This window comes from Marmota flaviventris, chromosome 10 (assembly GCF_047511675.1).
Source record: "Marmota flaviventris isolate mMarFla1 chromosome 10, mMarFla1.hap1, whole genome shotgun sequence".
Taxonomy (NCBI): Eukaryota; Metazoa; Chordata; class Mammalia; order Rodentia; family Sciuridae; genus Marmota; species Marmota flaviventris.
In genome coordinates this window covers 41,222,744-41,240,821 of record NC_092507.1, presented here as the reverse complement: position 1 = coordinate 41,240,821, position 18,078 = coordinate 41,222,744, and the positions used below count along the sequence as shown (strand labels likewise).

At 37.1% G+C, this 18,078-nt stretch overlaps 1 protein-coding gene across 3 annotated transcripts in view; it reads right to left on the bottom strand.

Moving 5' to 3' along the window:
- The window catches only part of Zfyve9 (zinc finger FYVE-type containing 9), a 217,031-nt gene that overhangs the window by 78,427 nt on the left and 120,526 nt on the right, over positions 1 to 18,078 (bottom strand). For all 3 annotated transcript variants that reach the window (XR_011708836.1, XM_027945059.2, XM_071617821.1), the window contains exons 5-6: positions 3,848 to 3,947; positions 1,264 to 1,440 (exon numbers count right to left, since the gene is read on the bottom strand). Coding sequence is in view for 2 of the 3 variants with exons in the window: in XM_027945059.2 (XP_027800860.1) it covers positions 1,264 to 1,440; positions 3,848 to 3,947 (277 nt within the window). In the remaining variant the exon portion in view is untranslated. The remainder of the gene's footprint in view (positions 1 to 1,263; positions 1,441 to 3,847; positions 3,948 to 18,078) is intronic.

The window sequence follows — 18,078 nt, the reverse complement described above, 5'->3', positions numbered from 1 at the left end:
CCCCCAAATTATAAGGTTTCCACAGGAATTAAATATCTAGAAAAGTCGTATGATATTTTTAAAGGGCAAAAGATGCCCTGAAGAATGTTGAAGAATTATTATTTAATAAAAGAAGAGTTGGCACAGATATATTAAGAATTGGGAAGCAAACTGACCAGATCTTTGGCTAGAATATAAGTGAAGAAGAAAAAGATTGATCTGGCAGTACAAAGTAATTTTCATTTTAATAAAGGACAGGGAAAAGCTAGAAAACTAAGTCTGATGAAACAATATCTTTACATGCAATTCCGGAAATCAATTCAGTCAAAACAAAGAGAGACTAGGGAAGAACAACAAAAATGACAAATGAAGTAAAAGAGAATAAAGATTTTGAGAAAAGCAAGCCTAAACTCACAAAAACACAAAGGAATATCACTAAGGGATGATCTGAAAAGAAGGGAAAATGAGGGAAAGTACGATAATCTCAATAGAAATCTTTGATCTTCAAAAGGGAAAGTCGGGCTATTTAGCAAGGGGAAGGGAATATTACTAGATGAAAAGACATAAAATTAATGAAGGAAGACTGATTTTAATCATCAAGGGATACATCTTGACAAGATTATTTTAAGGAAATATATAATTATTACTTCTACTATTCATAATCCTCTGAATTTAAAAAATGTCTTTCATCTGAACATATCATAATCAATAAAGAAGTAATAATCCAAAAATAAATTGAGCCTATAATTTCCTATCTATCATGACATGATCAGAATTCAAGTCTTGGATTTAAAGGTCTATGTACCTATGATAATATATTCATGTTTTTTTGATAGATAGATTAAAAATGAAAAGAGAAAATGGTAACATATATTCTAAAAAGCAACACTAGAATGGGCTGGTGAGAAGGAAGAATTCTCATTTTTATCACTTAGTAAACTCCTACAAAGAACATTAAGCTAGGCTGCAAGCAAGGATTTTATAGGCTGACTTCAATTCTCCAACTCTTTTCAAGTAGAAGTAGTGTACTCATTCCATTCTTAAAATGAAGAGTAGACTGACATATTTTTAGAAGTGCCTACAAAATATCAGGCAATACAATATTATTTTTTACTTTGTCCAGATAGAGTCTTAACACGTTTCTCACCTTGTTCTTCCACTTTAATAACCATTCAAAGGGACTGATCTATAGTGTTTTAAAGAATTGTGCTGTAAAGTCACATCAGCACCTTTTCAGAGGAACTTGGTGAGGAGAAAGAGAGAGAATAGCACATGATCCCCTACCTTCTGCTCCAGGGTGCTTTAAAACTCCCACAGGTACCATCACAGTGGGAGGTGGAGAGCTCAGGGCTCCTGAGGCCTGAGCTTGCTGCAAGGGAGGGATAGTAGAACAGTATTCAGCAGGATTGTTAGGGTTAGGGCTCTGGCTTGAGGCACTCATCATGTTCTCCCAGGCTTGAGCTAAAGCAAATACAGACACAATCAATGTGAATGGATTGCAAAATATGGACATCAAGACCTCCACAATATTGGATAAATAATGTAGCTCCTCCTCACTAATACTCATAGTATGTCTCTCTTTCAGCTAGTGAAGATATTAAGAAGATGGGTGATTTTATTCAATAAAGGAGACCATTTGTCTACGTAAAACTATTTGGCTGGAGCAAATAAGGATTATATGATATTTTTAAAAATAATAATTACATGATTATTCTGATACAACTGAGAGTAGATCAGTCTGAGTTAAAGATTAGATCCAAGGCATCCTTAAGGAGACTGTATACTTCCTTAAGAGGGAGTAAAATAATATCTAACTTTAAGGATTTTCTTGAAATAGTTAGGTGTTTTGGGCTTTGTTTTATTAATTAATGCATTTTATAAACTATAAAAATCAGGGACACAAATAATATAACTCTGTTGTATGGTTCATTTCTAGACTTCAAGGCTCTTCTTAGTTGAGATAAAATCTCATTCAAAAAATTCAGAAGCATAAAGCTCAGAAGAACACCTCTCAAAAAATTTTTATGAATTCTGCTTTTATGCAATAATTATCCTGTGAAAAAGAATCCAACAATATAATAACCATTTCACATCTTTGGTGTGTCTCAAAAGCATAGGACCCATTTGAACATGAAAATGTGCCGATATAATTGTGATTCATCAATGTAAATGATCACAAATACATTGATTCTGTATACCCTATAATTTAATTAAATATTAACATATCAACTATTATCTTTAAAAGTAAACAGGATGAAAAGTATTATAGAAACAAAATATATCAAATTTTATTTTTATTTTATTATGAAGTAATAGCATGCCCAGGAACAGAAATTACCCAATTTTTTAGTACCTTTTCAAAAATCTCAATCAATATCAAGGAATGATCCATAAGATTTTGAATATTTATTGCCTCCAAACTGAATGACAAGGCTAGTAACAAAAGCTATGTTCCTTTTAAAGCACTGCAGGAAGAGGGAAGGAAGAGAAAAGGAGAAAGGAAAAAGAGGGAACACTGAAAAGCATCAAATTAAATATTCAGAAAAAGACTGGGCTAAGCCATGCAAGAGGAAAGACGCTGGAAAAACCAAGAAAAGTGGATTACCTTAGGATCCCTATTAAGGGCCTCCTTGACTTAATAAAAAGTATTATTCCATATAAATCCTCTGCCATTTCCTTCATCTTTAGCTATACCAAGTTTAAAAAAATTGCCATAAAGTTGGAAGACCTCATTGAATAAAAGAGGTATTATGTATCATAATTAAGCAACATACTCCTTCTATGCATGTGTCCAAAGTGAAAGCAGTGGAATAAAAATCATCCATTAAGCAACTACATGAATAACCACCATCCAAAAGTGACCCTTAAGAGTAGAGAGAATGATTCATAATTTATCAAAATTATAAGAATTCAGAAATGGGAGGAAATTGGGTGGATCATAGGAGATTAGAACAGATTAGATAAATTGACATGCAATAGGTTAATAAGCCAGCAACAGGAAAACATCACTATGAGCAATGCAGACAGACAGAGCAGGAGGGATCTCAGAGCAGTTAAGTTCCAGTCTCCAAGAGGTACACTATCTGGGCACAGGTAGCACTGGTGTCTGGGTTCAACATTTTATGGCAACTATACAAAGACACATTCAAAGAGAAAATACTATAGTCTGCTCAGTTTTATTGTTTCCCTTTATAAGAATACTGAATGTTTTTAGGTTGTGATGTTTGCTTTTAATTTAAATGCCCCTGGATTTATTTCCACTTCCATAAAAGATAAACAGTAAGTTTTATTTACTTCCTCTGGCTGTATTCTTTTACCACATAACAACTTCATTCAAAGCCATTATCTTTATAGCAAATCTAAGTTGTATTAAGGAAATACCTGAAAAAAAGTACAACTTGCTACTTGATCTTAGGTGCTAAAATATTTATTTTTAACAAGGTGGATGAAAAAAAGTGCTGTTAATAATATATCCTAAGTCATTATGGCGCTTCATAGAAAAGAAGAGCTTCTGTAAAAAGGAAAACCTTGCCCAATTTTAATACTTCATCATCTAAATAGTCAATAACACCTAACCCCACCCCTTTCCAGTCATTTCTCCAGAACAAACCATTATACAACACCAAATTTCCAAAGAAATTCATTCTTCCAATAAAACTTACCTGACTTTAGAATTCTATTCATTAAATTAGACACAGGAATTCTGAAATGCTAAGAAACTTTCAAAACATGAAAATTAAACTCAATATTTCAAAGTTATAACATTTGAGAAGGTGAATGACTTGTAAAGAAACACAAAGAAACCTTTTCATAGGAATTCTCTTGTTTTATCTCAATGACTGGGAAATCAACCTGTTTTAATACTTACCATTCATTAGCACTGAATGGCAGATTACACACACTCTAGCTTCCTTTCTGTCCATGTATAACAGTTTACATTTCAGGCTACAGCAGGAAGCACAGAAAACCTGTGGGGGACAAAAAAATACTAAACTTACTAGGAAAACAGTGCAAAAGGCCAGGCATGGTGGCACATTCCTGTAATCCCAGCAATTTGGGAGGCTTAGAGAGGGGGATTGCATGTTTGACAAGGCCTCGGCTATTTAGCCAGACCTTCAGCAATTTAATGGAGACTGTCTCAAAATAAAAAATAAAAAGGGCTGGTGGCACAGCTCTGGGATAAAGTGCCACTGGGTTTAATCCCTGATACCAAACAACAACAACAAAAAGTGAAAAGGGAGCAAACCAATATGATCACTACTGACTAGCCATGAGCTGTATTAGACAAAACCAAAAACTTCAAAAGAAAATGCAGTCAGGAAGCTGAGCAATTCAAATCAAGAATGAGATTTACAAGTCTATCAACAATAAGAAAATCAATAAAGTTTGCTAAAAATAAAAACCCTGGCCAAGGTCACACAGCAAATACATAACAGGACAATGCATAACAAGAGTTACCTTCAGGCAAATTTCTAGGAACAGTATTATATAACACGGGCATTTAAACATAGTTGCATCTGCTATTTGTTTGAAAAGGAATTATAGCAGGATAAAACAAATACCAATTGGAATTTCTGGGTTTTAACTTTGTTTTCTTCTGTCCTTTTGTATGGAGTAATAATCACACTAGCTATTGGTTTGCTATGAAGGACAGGGATCAAAATATAGAACTCAATCATTAAAATAAGTATAGTTTCAGCTACAGGAAATCAAAGCAGGCAACCAAAAATCAGCCATGCCAATTTCCAGAACCTCTTCTTCTTTTTTTGGTACTGAGGATTGAACCCAGAGGTGCTTTACCATTGAGCTATCTCCCCAGCCCTTTTGATTTTTTTTTTTTACATTTTCTAGTATTCTTTTTATTTGCATCTTGCCTAAAACAATTAGACTCAGTCCTTTTAAGAGAGCAAATGGCTATTTCTTTTTTTTTTTTTTTTACATTTTTTATTGGTACATTATAGTTGTTCATAATAGTGGAATTCAGTGTTACATATTTATACATGTACATGATATAAAAACATAATTTGGCCAATATCATTCCCCAGTATTTCCCCTTTCTCTCCCATCCTCCCTCCCCCTGGAACCTTTCTTCTATTTTACTGATCTCCCTTCAATTTTTATGAGATTACCTCTACCTTTCTTTTCCTTTTTCCTCTCTAGCTTCCACATGAAAGAATACATATGACCCTTGACCTTTTGAGTTTGGCTTACTTTGCTTAACATAATGGTCTCTAATTCCATCCATTTTCCTGCAAATGACATAATTTCATCTTTCTTTATGGCCAATAAAACTCTATCATGTATATAAACCACACTTTCTTTATCCATTCATCCACTGATGCACACCTAGGCTGGTGAATTGTGCTGCTATAAACATGGGCATGCATATTACACTATAGTATGATGACTTTAATTCTTAAGGATAAATACTGAAGAGTGGCATAGCTAGGTCATAGGGTGGTTCCATTCTTACTCTTTTAAGGAAACTCCACATTGATTTCCAGAAGGTTTATGTAAAAGTGTTCTTTTTTTCCACATCCTTTCCAGTATTTAATGTTTGTATTCTTGATGGCCATTCTAACTGGTTTGAGATAAAATATCAGTATAGTTTTGATTTCCATAAATTCAAATCAAGAATGAGGGTCTAGCTATGTTCCTGAAGCCGGCCTCAAATTTGTAATCCTCTCTGGGAATACATGTCTGTGCCACTGTACTTAGCTCAAGACTAAATAAATTTCCTTTTTTTGTTTTTGTTTTTGTTTTTGTACTGGGAATTGATCCCAAGGTTATTCTATCACCGAGTACATCACTAATTCTTTTTATTTTTTAGAGACAAGGTTTCGCTAAATTGCTGGGGCTGGCCTGGAACTTGCATCCTTCTGCCTCAGCCTCAAAAATAACTGGGATTACAGGTGCGCACCACTTCACCTGGCTTTGAGACCTCATTTTCACCTTCTGGGTTTAGGTGGAATGTCACCTTCTTCTTCCTTCTACGCTATGTAATAATAGTCCCCTTAGGCTCCTGTTAAGACTTAATTTCCTGGATACCTTGTTAGTCATTGATCACATAGCCCTTCATAGAGGAAGAAAGCCATTCCCCAGTAAGATAAATTCTGCTTCTCCAGTGTTTATGGCCAAGCATCCTATATCTTACAAAGTTGAACCAAGGGATGAGGGGTAATGAGGTCAACATTAGATAGATCATCTTCCTGTTACTAAAATTAACATATCTAGCTACTATAACTACCAATTTAGTTTTCAAAGGGCTTTACATTTTCAAAACAATTATAAATTGAAAGACGTAGAAAGGTTATGGTAAGCTTATTTTTTTCTAGGAAGAAACTGACTTTGGATGGTTAAACAACTTGCTCAAATTTGCAGCAAATTCTATGAAGATTCATTTACAATTAACAGAGCTGGGTAACAGACAAGTGCTATGGTCTGAATGTTTGTGTCCCTTCAAACATGTGCTAAAATCCTACCCCCCACATAACAAAGTGATGGTGTTGGGGAGTAAGGCAAACTTTGAAAGGTGCTTAGGTCAGGATCTCTCATAAATGGGACTAGTATTCTTTAAAAAGAGACCCGAGAGAGATCCTTTGTCTTTCCCCCACATGAGGTCAGAGTGACATTGTGACAACCAAACATACCCTACCACATAGATTATCTAAATATCATCTAAGTACCTTTCCTGATTCTGTGGGCTTAGAGTTAAAATGTAAAATCACTTTTAGAAATAAAGAGAATTAAATATTTTGCAAACTTGAACTTAAATTATTATACAGCTGAAATATCTTATTAAATACTATATCTCTATTATCACAACTGACATAGTATATTGCATTTATTTAACTTATTCTCCACTTCCTTGTATTAAAATGAGAAACTACACTATGAAGCAATGGACTAATTAATTATTTTAAACACTATTTCAGTATTCCCAAAGTTATCACTGTGTCTAAAACATAACAGATTCTCAATAAGTGTTTGTTCATTGATTCTTTGATAAGTAAAATTACTACATAAATGAAAGGAAAAACAAACATTAATGTGCATCTATCTGGAAAGGGCTACATTACTCATGCCCAAATTCATAAAATAATTTAGGGTCCCTCAATTTTAACAATGACAGTCAAACACATTTTTTTAGGCAGTTTTTTAATTATAATGACCTCAAGATGAATAGGCCTAGTGGTTACGCGTGACTTCAAACAACACAATCTGCCTAGTTGTCAAGAAACAAATTATGATATTACAATACATATTCGATATAATGTTCCAGCTAGGTACAGTTAGACCTCTGGTATCCTGGGGTTCTACATCTGCAGGTTCAATCAACCACAGATAGAATATAATCGTGACTATATTGAACATAAATAGGCTTTTTTTCCCTTGATATTCCTTGACAATATACTAAAATACCTATTTACATAGTATTTCCATTGTATTAGTCATTATAAGAAATCTTCCGATGATTTCAAGTATATGACATGATACATGTAGATTATGTATAAACACTATACCATTTAATACAAGAGATTTGAGCATCCAATGAAATCAGTCTCCTTCAGATACAAAGGGATGACTGATTGCTTAAAAATGTTCCATTTGTGTGTTTACATATAATTTTCTTTAAAGTGATACTTCTGGGTTCTAACCTTAACTTTTATCATTCACTAGTCAAATTACCTTATGGGAATTATTTAAACTAAGTCTTAGTTTTTCTCATATATAAAACTGAAATGATAATATTCCCCTCATAAGGCTTTTGTGAAGATTAAATGATTAAATGAAAGAATGCATGTAACATGTAGTACATAATAGGTACTGAAAGCATGTTGGTAATTTCCTATTCTCCTTTCCCTTCCTTATAAAATCTCCCATACATGACTTTCCACATTAAAAAAGAAAAAACCCTACTGACAAATTAATGAACAAATTTTATACTCAAGTACCACTCTGTGCTTATTTACACCACCTTACAGCATGAATAACTTATTCCTTTGCAATTCCTGAAAATTATCAAATGCTCACTTATTTCTTTCCAAATTAGAAAATGGAAAAAATTGTCCCTAGTTTTCAAAAAGCCCGAAATTATGACAAAAATATTTGCCATGTAAGAACAAAAATAGCACAAAAGTGATTGTAATTGACCAATATCCAGCTATTCACAAATACTAGTAACAGTAACAATTTGTGAAATTTTTCAAATGTGAATTATTTGCACATAACTAAATATCATCAGAGCTAAAGCAGTTCAAACAGATACTAACCCTACCTCTGTCTAAACACCTGTTCCAAGTTTATTAACTGAAGTCACTTTAAGAATCCATTGTAGGAGCAGAGCCGCCGCCCGCACCCGGAACAGGCCCAGCGACCCGCCGGCGTGGTAGTCACGTCACCCCAATTGGAGTAGGGGCAGAGCAGAGCCGCCGCCCACACCCGGAACAGGCCCAGCGACCCGCCGGCGTGGTAGTCACGTCACCCCAATTGGAGTAGGGGCAGAGTAGAGCCGCTGCCCGTGCCCGCAAGGTAGGCAGACCTGCGACTGACCGGCGGAACAGGCCCAGCGGCCTGCCGGCGCGGTAGACACGTCACCCCAATTGGAGTAGGGGCAGAGCAGAGCCTTCGCCCGCGCCCGGAACAGGCCCAGCATAGTCACGTCACCCCATTGGAGTAGGGGCAGAGCAGAGCCGCTGCCCGCACCCGGAACAGGCCCAGCGACCCGCCGGCGTGGTAGTCACGTCACCCCAATTGGAGTAGGGGCAGAGCAGAGCCGCCACCCACGCCCGCAAGGTAGGCAGACCTGCGACCGACCGGCGGAACAGGCCCAGCGGCTTGCCGGCATGGTAGACACGTCACCCCAATTGGAGTAAGGGCAGAGCAGAGCCGCCGCCCGCGCCTGTAAGGAAGGCAGACCTGCGACCGACCGGAAGAACAGGCCCAGCGGCCAATCAGCATGGTAGACAGATCACCCCAATTGGAGAAGGAGCACAGCCGCCGCCCGCCCCTGCAAGGGAGACTTTTCAACTATACAAGAGCAATATAGATCTGCTTCCTCTTTTGCTTCGCTCCAGGCAGAGAAGCTGAATGTGTAATCAGCAGCGGATTGTAAGTACCCGAGGCGAAGGCGAAGAAAGCTCACTGCGCCCCGCCTTTTTTTTTTTTTGAATATTTTTTATACAGGGAGAGTTTGTGGATTGGGATTGTTGGCTGGGCTGCGGTTTCTGTGCTGAAAATCCACTCCGCGGGAGCCGCCATTTGCTTTCTGCAGGCTGTCTTGATGGCTATCTCTACATTGTCCGGCAGCCGCACCTAGAGGTTGGAGCTGGGCTGTGTGCCGAGCCCTGTCCTCCGAAGGCTGGACCGCGGCCTTGAGCGCCTGGGTCGCCTGTTCGCCGCTGCACCTTTGGGCAGAGCCTGCTCTGGGGTCGTTCTGCATCCCCCTGCAAGGGGACCCGTGCTCCAGAGGAGGGGGACTGAGAGCCACGGCGGCAGCCGCTTGGGCCCCGGGGGCCAGGCACCGGGTGGGGCGCAGCTACGGTCGCGGACGAGCGCGGCGCCCCCTGAGCGTGGCCCCGGGGAAGAGGCGACGGCAGCAGGGTTTAATTTCTAGAAATCTGGACTGGAAACAGAAGCAGCAGTTTGTATAATCCCAAGAACTTGCTTATGCCAGGAAGCTGTAAGGGCAACATGAATATCATTGAGAAGATCTAACATGGCAGCGGGCGGGGAGAGATCAAGTCTCTGACCTCTTCAACTGCGCGGGCATAGGGAGCTGTAAATTGTCTAAATGCTGTTTGCTCAGGATCACTAGGCAATGCTGAGCTGATGTGGATCTGGGGTGTACAGTCTGGGCCCCTCAGAACACACACACCGAGCCCGGATCGGCTGCATTCAAGCTCCGGTTCGCCTGCTTCTCGTGACTCAGCACTAACGATCCCACTGAAATAACTGGTTGGCCCTTAGGAACTTTCAGAGGTAAAAACCAACCGAGCCTTCACAGGCAGTGGCCACAGGATTGAAACGGGGATTGGGAGAGACAGTCAGGACCCACCCGTTGCATTGGTCACCCGGCAAAGGGAACGAACGGTCACCATTTGCATGGGATACCACCATGGCAGAGAACTGACATCACGGGCGGAGGAGATAACTGGATTGAAACCAGCGCAACAGGGCTCCCAGAAGCAGCAGGCATGGCGTGTAGCCAGTATTGTGGTGAGTGTCACAGGAGAGCATGGCCTGGCTTGAGGAAACACAAGAGAAGGCCCAAGGCACTCAGGATTGGAGACCCGCCCAGTCTGTGAGGAAGAGCTGCTACACAGGGATTGGTTCCCACCTAGTGAGAGGAAAAGCTTGACCCAGTGGGCACAGCTCCACTTACTGGAAGAGAAATTAATCGAACTCTATGACTGCATTTATTATTATTATTATTATTATTATTATTATTATCATTTTTTTTTCTTTCATTTTCAATTTTTTTTGTTGTTGTTAATTTTTTTAATGTTTTTAATTTTTTTTAATTTTTTAATTTTATTATTATTATTCTTTTAATTTTAATTTTCATTATCATTATTATATTTGTAAAAATATTTTTTTTCTTTTCTTTCTTTCTTTATTTTCTAACTTTTTTGTGTGTGTTTTGTTTTTGTTTCTTTTGTCTTTTCATTTCTTTTCAATTTTCTTATTCCCCCTTCCTTGAATTCTACCTGCCTACTCTCATTCTCTTTAGTGACTTCTTCCCTTCCCTTCTAATATCTTTCCTCCCAAGCATCAAATAAATTTATAAGAGTAAACAGTAACTCAGCAGTCAAACAGAACAAGAAGTAACATGAGCAGCATAAAAAAGCAAGGAAGAAAAGGAGTACAAACAATGAAGGACAGCCTAAATATTCAGGAGGACCTAGAGTCAGCAGAAAAATGGTCATATAAAGAACTCAAGGAATACCTTAGACAGATGGAATGGAACCTTAAAGAGGATACGAGACAGCAAATCCAAAGAGTGAAAGAACACTTTGAAAATGAATTACATAAACAGATAAAAGAAGAAGTTAACCATCTTTATCAGGAGATAGAGATTATAAAAAAAAAATCAAACAATAATTCTAGAAATGAAGGAAACGATAAACCAAATTAAAAACTCAATTGAGAGTATCACTAACAGAGTGGAGCAACTAGAAGCCAGAACGTCAGATAATGAAGACAAAATATATCATCTTGAAAAGAGCCTAGCCAACTCAGAAAGGCTGGTTAAAAATCACGAGAGAAACATCCAAGAGATATGGGATAACATAAAAAAACCAAACCTACGAGTCATCGGGATAGAAGAAGGTACAGAGATTCAAACCAAGGGAATGAGTAGCCTGCTGAAAGAAATAATTACAGAAAACTTTCCAGAAATAAAAAAGGAAACGGATATACAAATTGTAGATGCATACAGGACACCGAGCACACAAAATCACAGTAGACCAACGCAAAGACACATTGTTATGAAGATATCCAATATACAGAACAAAGAGAAAATATTAAAAGCTACAAGAGAAAGGAGGCAGATTACATTCGGGGTAAACCAATAAGGTTAACAACGGATTTTTCATCACAGACGCTGAAAGCAAGAAGATCCTGGAACAACGTATTTCAAACACTGAAAGACAATGGATGCCAACCAAGAATTCTGTATCCAGCAAAATTAAGCTTCAGGTACGACAACGAAATAAAAATCTTTCATGATAAACAAAAGCTAAAAGAATTTGCAGCCAGAAAACCAGCATTGCATAGCATCTTGAGTAAAACACAACACGAGGAAGAAATGAAAAACAATAACCAAAACCATCAGTGGGAAGTGCCTCTACAAAAACAGAGGGCGGGGGGAAAGCTAATCATGGAGAAACAAAATAAATTAAATAAATAAAAAAAGAAGATAAATAATCAAACATGGCTGGAAGTACAAACCATATATCAATAGTAACTCTAAACGTTAATGGCTTAAACTCTCCAATAAAGCGACATAGGCTGGTAACATGGATTAAAAAAACAAATCCAACAATATGCTGCCTCCAGGAGACACATCTGATTGCAAAAGACATACACAGGCTGAAGGTCAAAGGTTGGGAAAAAATATACCACGCACACGGTCCTCGTAAGCAAGCAGGAGTGGCCATCCTCATATCGAATAAAATCGACTTCAAGACTAAGTTAATCAAAAGGGATAAGGAGGGACATTATATACTGTTAAAAGGAACCATTCACCAACAAGACATAACAATTATCAATATTTATGCACCAAATAATGGTGCTGCGACGATCATAAAACAAATTCTCCTCAAGTTCAAGAATCAAATAGACCACAACACAATAATTATGGGTGACTTCAACACACCTCTCTCACCATTTGACAGATCCTCCAAACAAAAATTGAATAAAGAAACTATAGAACTCAATATCACAATCAACAACCTAGACTTAACTGACATATATAGAATATATCAACCATCATCGAGTGGATATACTTTTTTCTCAGCAGCACATGGATCCTTCTCAAAAATAGACCATATATTATGCCATAGGGCAACCCTCAGTAAATATACAGGGGTGGAGATAATCCCATGCATTTTATCTGATAATAATGGAATGAAACTGGAAATCAATGATAAAAGAAGGAAGGAAAAATCCTACATCACATGGAAAATGAACAATACGTTACTGAATGATCAATGGGTTACAGAAGACATAAAGGAGGAAATCAAAAAATTCTTATAGATAAATGAAAATACAGACACATCATATCGGAATCTATGGGACACAATGAAAGCAGTTTTAAGAGGGAAATTCATCGCCTGGAGGTCATTCCTCAAAAAAAGGAAAAACTAACAAATAAATGAGCTCACACTTCATCTCAAAGCCCTAGAAAAGGAAGAGCAAAACAACAGCAAATGTAGCAGAAGGCAAGAAATAATTAAAATCAGAGCAGAAATCAACGAAATTGAAACAAAAGAAACTATTGAAAAAATTAACAAAACTAAAAGTTGGTTCTTTGAAAAAATAAATAAGATCGACAGACCCTTAGCCATGCTAACAAAGAGAAGAAGAGAGAGAACTCAAATTACTAACATACGGGATGAAAAAGGCAATATCACAACAGACGCTACAGAAATACAGAAGACAATTAGAAATTATTTTGAAAACCTATATTCCAATAAAATAGAAGATAGTGAAGACATCGATAAATTCCTTAAGTCATATGATTTGCCCAGACTGAGTCAGGAGAAGACTGACAACTTAAACAGACCAATATCAATAGATGAAATAGAAGAAGCAATCAAAAGACTTCCAACCAAGAAAAGCCCAGGACCGGATGGGTATACAGCAGAGTTTTACAAAACCTTTAAGGAAGAATTAATACCAATACTTTTCAAGCTATTTCAGGAAATAGAAAAAGAGGGAGAACTTCCAAATTCATTCTACCAGGCCAACATCACCCTGATTCCGAAACCAGATAAAGACACCTCAAAGAAAGAAAACTACAGACCAATATCTCTGATGAACCTAGATGCAAAAAATCCTCAATAAAATTCTGGCGAATCGGATACAAAAACATATCAAAAAAATTGTGCACCACGATCAAGTAGGATTCATCCCTGGATGCAATGATGGTTCAATATAAGGAAATCAATAAATGTTATTCACCACATCAATAGACTTAAAGATAAGAACCATATAATCATCTCAATAGACGCAGAAAAAGCATTCGACAAACTACAGCATCCCTTTATGTTCAAAACATTAGAAAAACTAGGGATAACAGGAACTTACCTCAACATTGTAAAAGCTATCTATGCTAAGCCTCAGGCTAGCATCATTCTGAATGGAGAAAAATTGAAGGCATTCCCCCTAAAATCTGGAACAAGACAGGGATGCCCTCTATCACCACTTCTATTCAATATAGTTCTCGAAACACTGGCCAGAACAATTAGACAGACGAAAGAAATTAAAGAATAATAATAGGAAAGGAAGAACTTAAATTATCACTATTTGCGGATGATATGATTCTATACCTAGAAGACCCAAAAGGGTCTACAAAAAAAATATTAGAACTAATAAATGAATTCAGCAAAGTGGCAGGATATAAAATCAACACGCATAAATCAAAGGCATTTCTGTATATCAGCGACAAAACTTCTGAAACGGAAATAAGGAAAAACACTCCATTCACAATATCCTCAAAAAAAATAAAATACTTGGGAATCAACCTAACAAAAGAGGTGAAGGATTTATACAATGAAAACTACAAAACCCTAAAAAGAGAAGTAGAAGAAGATCTTAGAAGATGGAAAAATATACCCTGTTCATGGATAGGCAGAACTAACATCATCAAAATGGCGATATTACCAAAAGTTCTCTATAGGTTTAATGCAATGCCAATCAAAATCCCAATGGCATTTCTTGTAGAAATAGATAAAGCAATCATGAAATTCATATGGAAAAATAAAAGACCCGGAATAGCAAAAGCAATTCTAAGCTGGAAGTGTGAATCAGATGGTATAGCGATACCGGATTTAAAACTATATTACAGAGCAATAGTAACAAAAACAGCATGGTACTGGTACCAAAACAGGCGGGTGGACCAATGGTACAGAATAGAGAACACAGAGACTAATCCACAAAGCTACAACTATCTTATATTTGATAAAGGGGCTAAAAGCATGCAATGGAGGAAGGATAGCATCTTCAACAAATGGTGTTGAGAAAACTGGAAATCCATATGCAACAAAATGAAACTGAATCCCCTCCTCTCGCCATGCACAAAAGTTAACTCAAAGTGGATCAAGGAGCTAGATATCAAATCAGAGACTCTGCATCTGATAGAAGAAAAAGGTGGCTCCGATCTACATATTGTGGGGTCGGGCTCCAAATTCCTTCATAGGACACCCATAGCACAAAAGTTAATAACTAGAATCAACAAATGGGACTTACTTAAACTGAAAAGTTTTCTCTCAGCAAGAGAAACAATAAGAGAGGTAAATAGGGAGCCTACATCATGAGAACAAATTTTTACTCCTCACAATTCAGATAGAGCCCTAATATCCAGAGTATACAAAGAATTCAAAAAATTAAACAATAAGATAACAAATAACCCAATCAACAAATGGGCCAAGGACCTGAACAGACACTTCTCAGAGGAGGACATACAATCAATCAACAAGTACATGAAAAAATGCTCACCATCACTAGCAGTCAGAGAAATGCAAATCAAAACCACCCTAAGATACCATCTCACTCCAATAAGATTGGCAGCCATTATGAAGTCAAACAACAACAAGTGCTGGAGAGGATGTGGGGAAAAGGGTACTCTTGTACATTGCTGGTGGGACTGCAAACTGGTGCGGCCAATTTGGAAAGCAGTATGGAGATTCCTGGGAAAGCTGGGAATAGAACCACCATTTGACCCAGCTATTGCCCTTCTCGGACTATTCCCTTAAGACCTTAAAAGAGCATACCACAGGGATACTGCTACATCAATGTTCATAGCAGCACAATTCACAATTGCTAGACTGTGGAACCAACCCAGATGCCCTTCAATAGATGAATGGATAAAAAAAAATGTGGCATTTATACACAATGGAGTATTATACAGCACTAAAAAATGACAAAATCATGGAATTTGCAGGGAAATGGATGGCACTAGACCAGATTATGCTTAGTGAAGCTAGCCAATCCCTAAAAAACAAATACCAAATGTCTTCTTTGATATAATGAGAGCAACTAAGAACAAAGCAGGGAGGAAGAGCAGGAAGAAAACATTAACATTAAACAGATACATGAGGTGGGAGGGAAAGGGAGAGAAAAGGGAAATTGCATGGTAATGGAGGGAGACCCTCACTGTTATACAAAATTACATATAAGAGGTTGTGAGGGGAATGGGAAAATAAACAAGGAGAGAAATGAATTACAGTAGATGGGGTAGAGAGAGAAGATGGGAGGGGAGGGGAGGGGAGATAGTAGAGGATAGGAAAGGTAGCAGAATACAACAATTACTAATAGGGCATTATGTAAAAATGTGGATATGTAACCGATGTGATTCTGCAATCTGTATTTGGGGTAAAATTGGGAGTCCAAAACCCACTTGAATCAAATGTATGAAATATGATATGTCAAGAGCTTTGTAATGTTTTGAACAACCAATAAAAAAAAAAAAAAGAAAAGAAAAGACAGTAGAATGAATTGGACATAACTTCCCTATGCTCATATATGAACACACAACCAATGAATCTATACATCATCTACAACAGCAAGAATAGAATCTGAATTAAAATAACTTATATTCCATGTATTTATAATATGTCAAATACACTCTACTGTCATATATATTTAAAAAATCCAAATAAATAAATAAATAATAAAAAAAGAGCAATATAAATATATAGGGGGAAAATTTCAATAACACAACAGTTTCACCAAGCAGAAAGAAACGCAAGCAGTATGAAAAGACAAGGAAAGAAAGGACCACAAGCAATGCAGGTCAACTCAACTTTAGAAGAGGTAACAGCTGCAGCAGATAGAATGTCAGATAAAGAATTCAGGATATACATGCTTCAGATGATCTGGAGTCTCAAGGAAGACATTAGACAGCAAAATCAGACAATGAAAGATCACTTTGACAATGAATTACACAAACAAATCCAGGAAGCAAAAGATCAACTATACAGGGAGATAGAGGTTATAAAAAACAAACAAACAGAAATCCTACAAAAGCAGGAAGCAATAAACCAACTTAAAACTCAATTGAGAATACTACCAGCAGAGTAGAACACTTAGAAGATAGAACATTAGACAATGAAGACAAAGTATTTCAACTTGAAAAGAACACAGACAGCTCAGCAAGACTGTTAAGAAACCATGAGCAGAACATCCAAGAAATATGGGATAACATAAAGAGACCAAACTTAAGAGTCATTGGGACACAGAAAGGTATAGAGGTCCAAACCAAAGGAATGAGCAATCTATTCAATGAAATAATACGAGAAAACTTCCCAGACTTGAAGAATGAGACAGAATCCCAAATCCTAGAAGCCTACAGGACGCCGAATGTGCAAAATCATAAGAGAGCCACACTTAGACACATTATAATGAAGATGCCCAACATACAGAATAAGGAGAGAATTTTAAAAGCTACAAGAGAAAGGAAACAGTTTACATTTAGGGGTAAACCAATCAGGATAACAGCTGATCTTTCAACACAGACTCTGAAAGCTAGAAGATCCTGGAATAACATATTTCAAACACTGAAAGAAAATGGGTTCCAACCAAGAATTGTGTATCCAGCGAAATTAAGCTTCAGGATGGAAGATGAAATTAAAACCTTCCACGATAAACAAAAGTTAAAAGAATTTGCAGCTAGAAAACCATCTCTTCAAAACATCCTTGGCAAAACATTACAGGAAGAGGAAATGGAAAATAACAATGAAAACCAACAGTGGGAGGTAGGACAGTAAAGGGGGGAAAATAATCAAAGAGGAAAACAAACCATGCTTAGTAACATAAATAAACAAATATGGCTGGAAGAACAACCCATATCTCAATAACAACCCTAAATGTTAATGGCTTAAACTCACCAATTAAGAGATATAGGCTAGTAGAATGGATCACAAAACAAGACCCAACAATATGCTGCCTACAGGAGATGCATTTGATAGGAAAAGACATACATAGACTGAAGGTGAAAGGTTGGGAAAAATCATATCACTCATATGGACTTCGGAAACAAGCAGGAGTGTCCATACTCATATCAAATAAAATAGATTTCAAGCCAAAGTTAATCAAAAGGGATAAAGAGGGACACTACATACTGCTCAAGGGAACCATACACCAACAAGACATAACAATCATAAATATATATGCCCCAAACAATGGTGCAGCTATGTTCATCAAACAAACTCTTCTCAAGATCAAGAGTCTAATAGACCACGATACAATAATCATGGGAGACTTCAACACACCTCTCTCACCAGTGGACAGATCTTCCAAACAAAAGATGAATAAGGGAACTATAGAACTCAATAACACAATTAATAACCTAGACTTAATTGACATATATAGAAT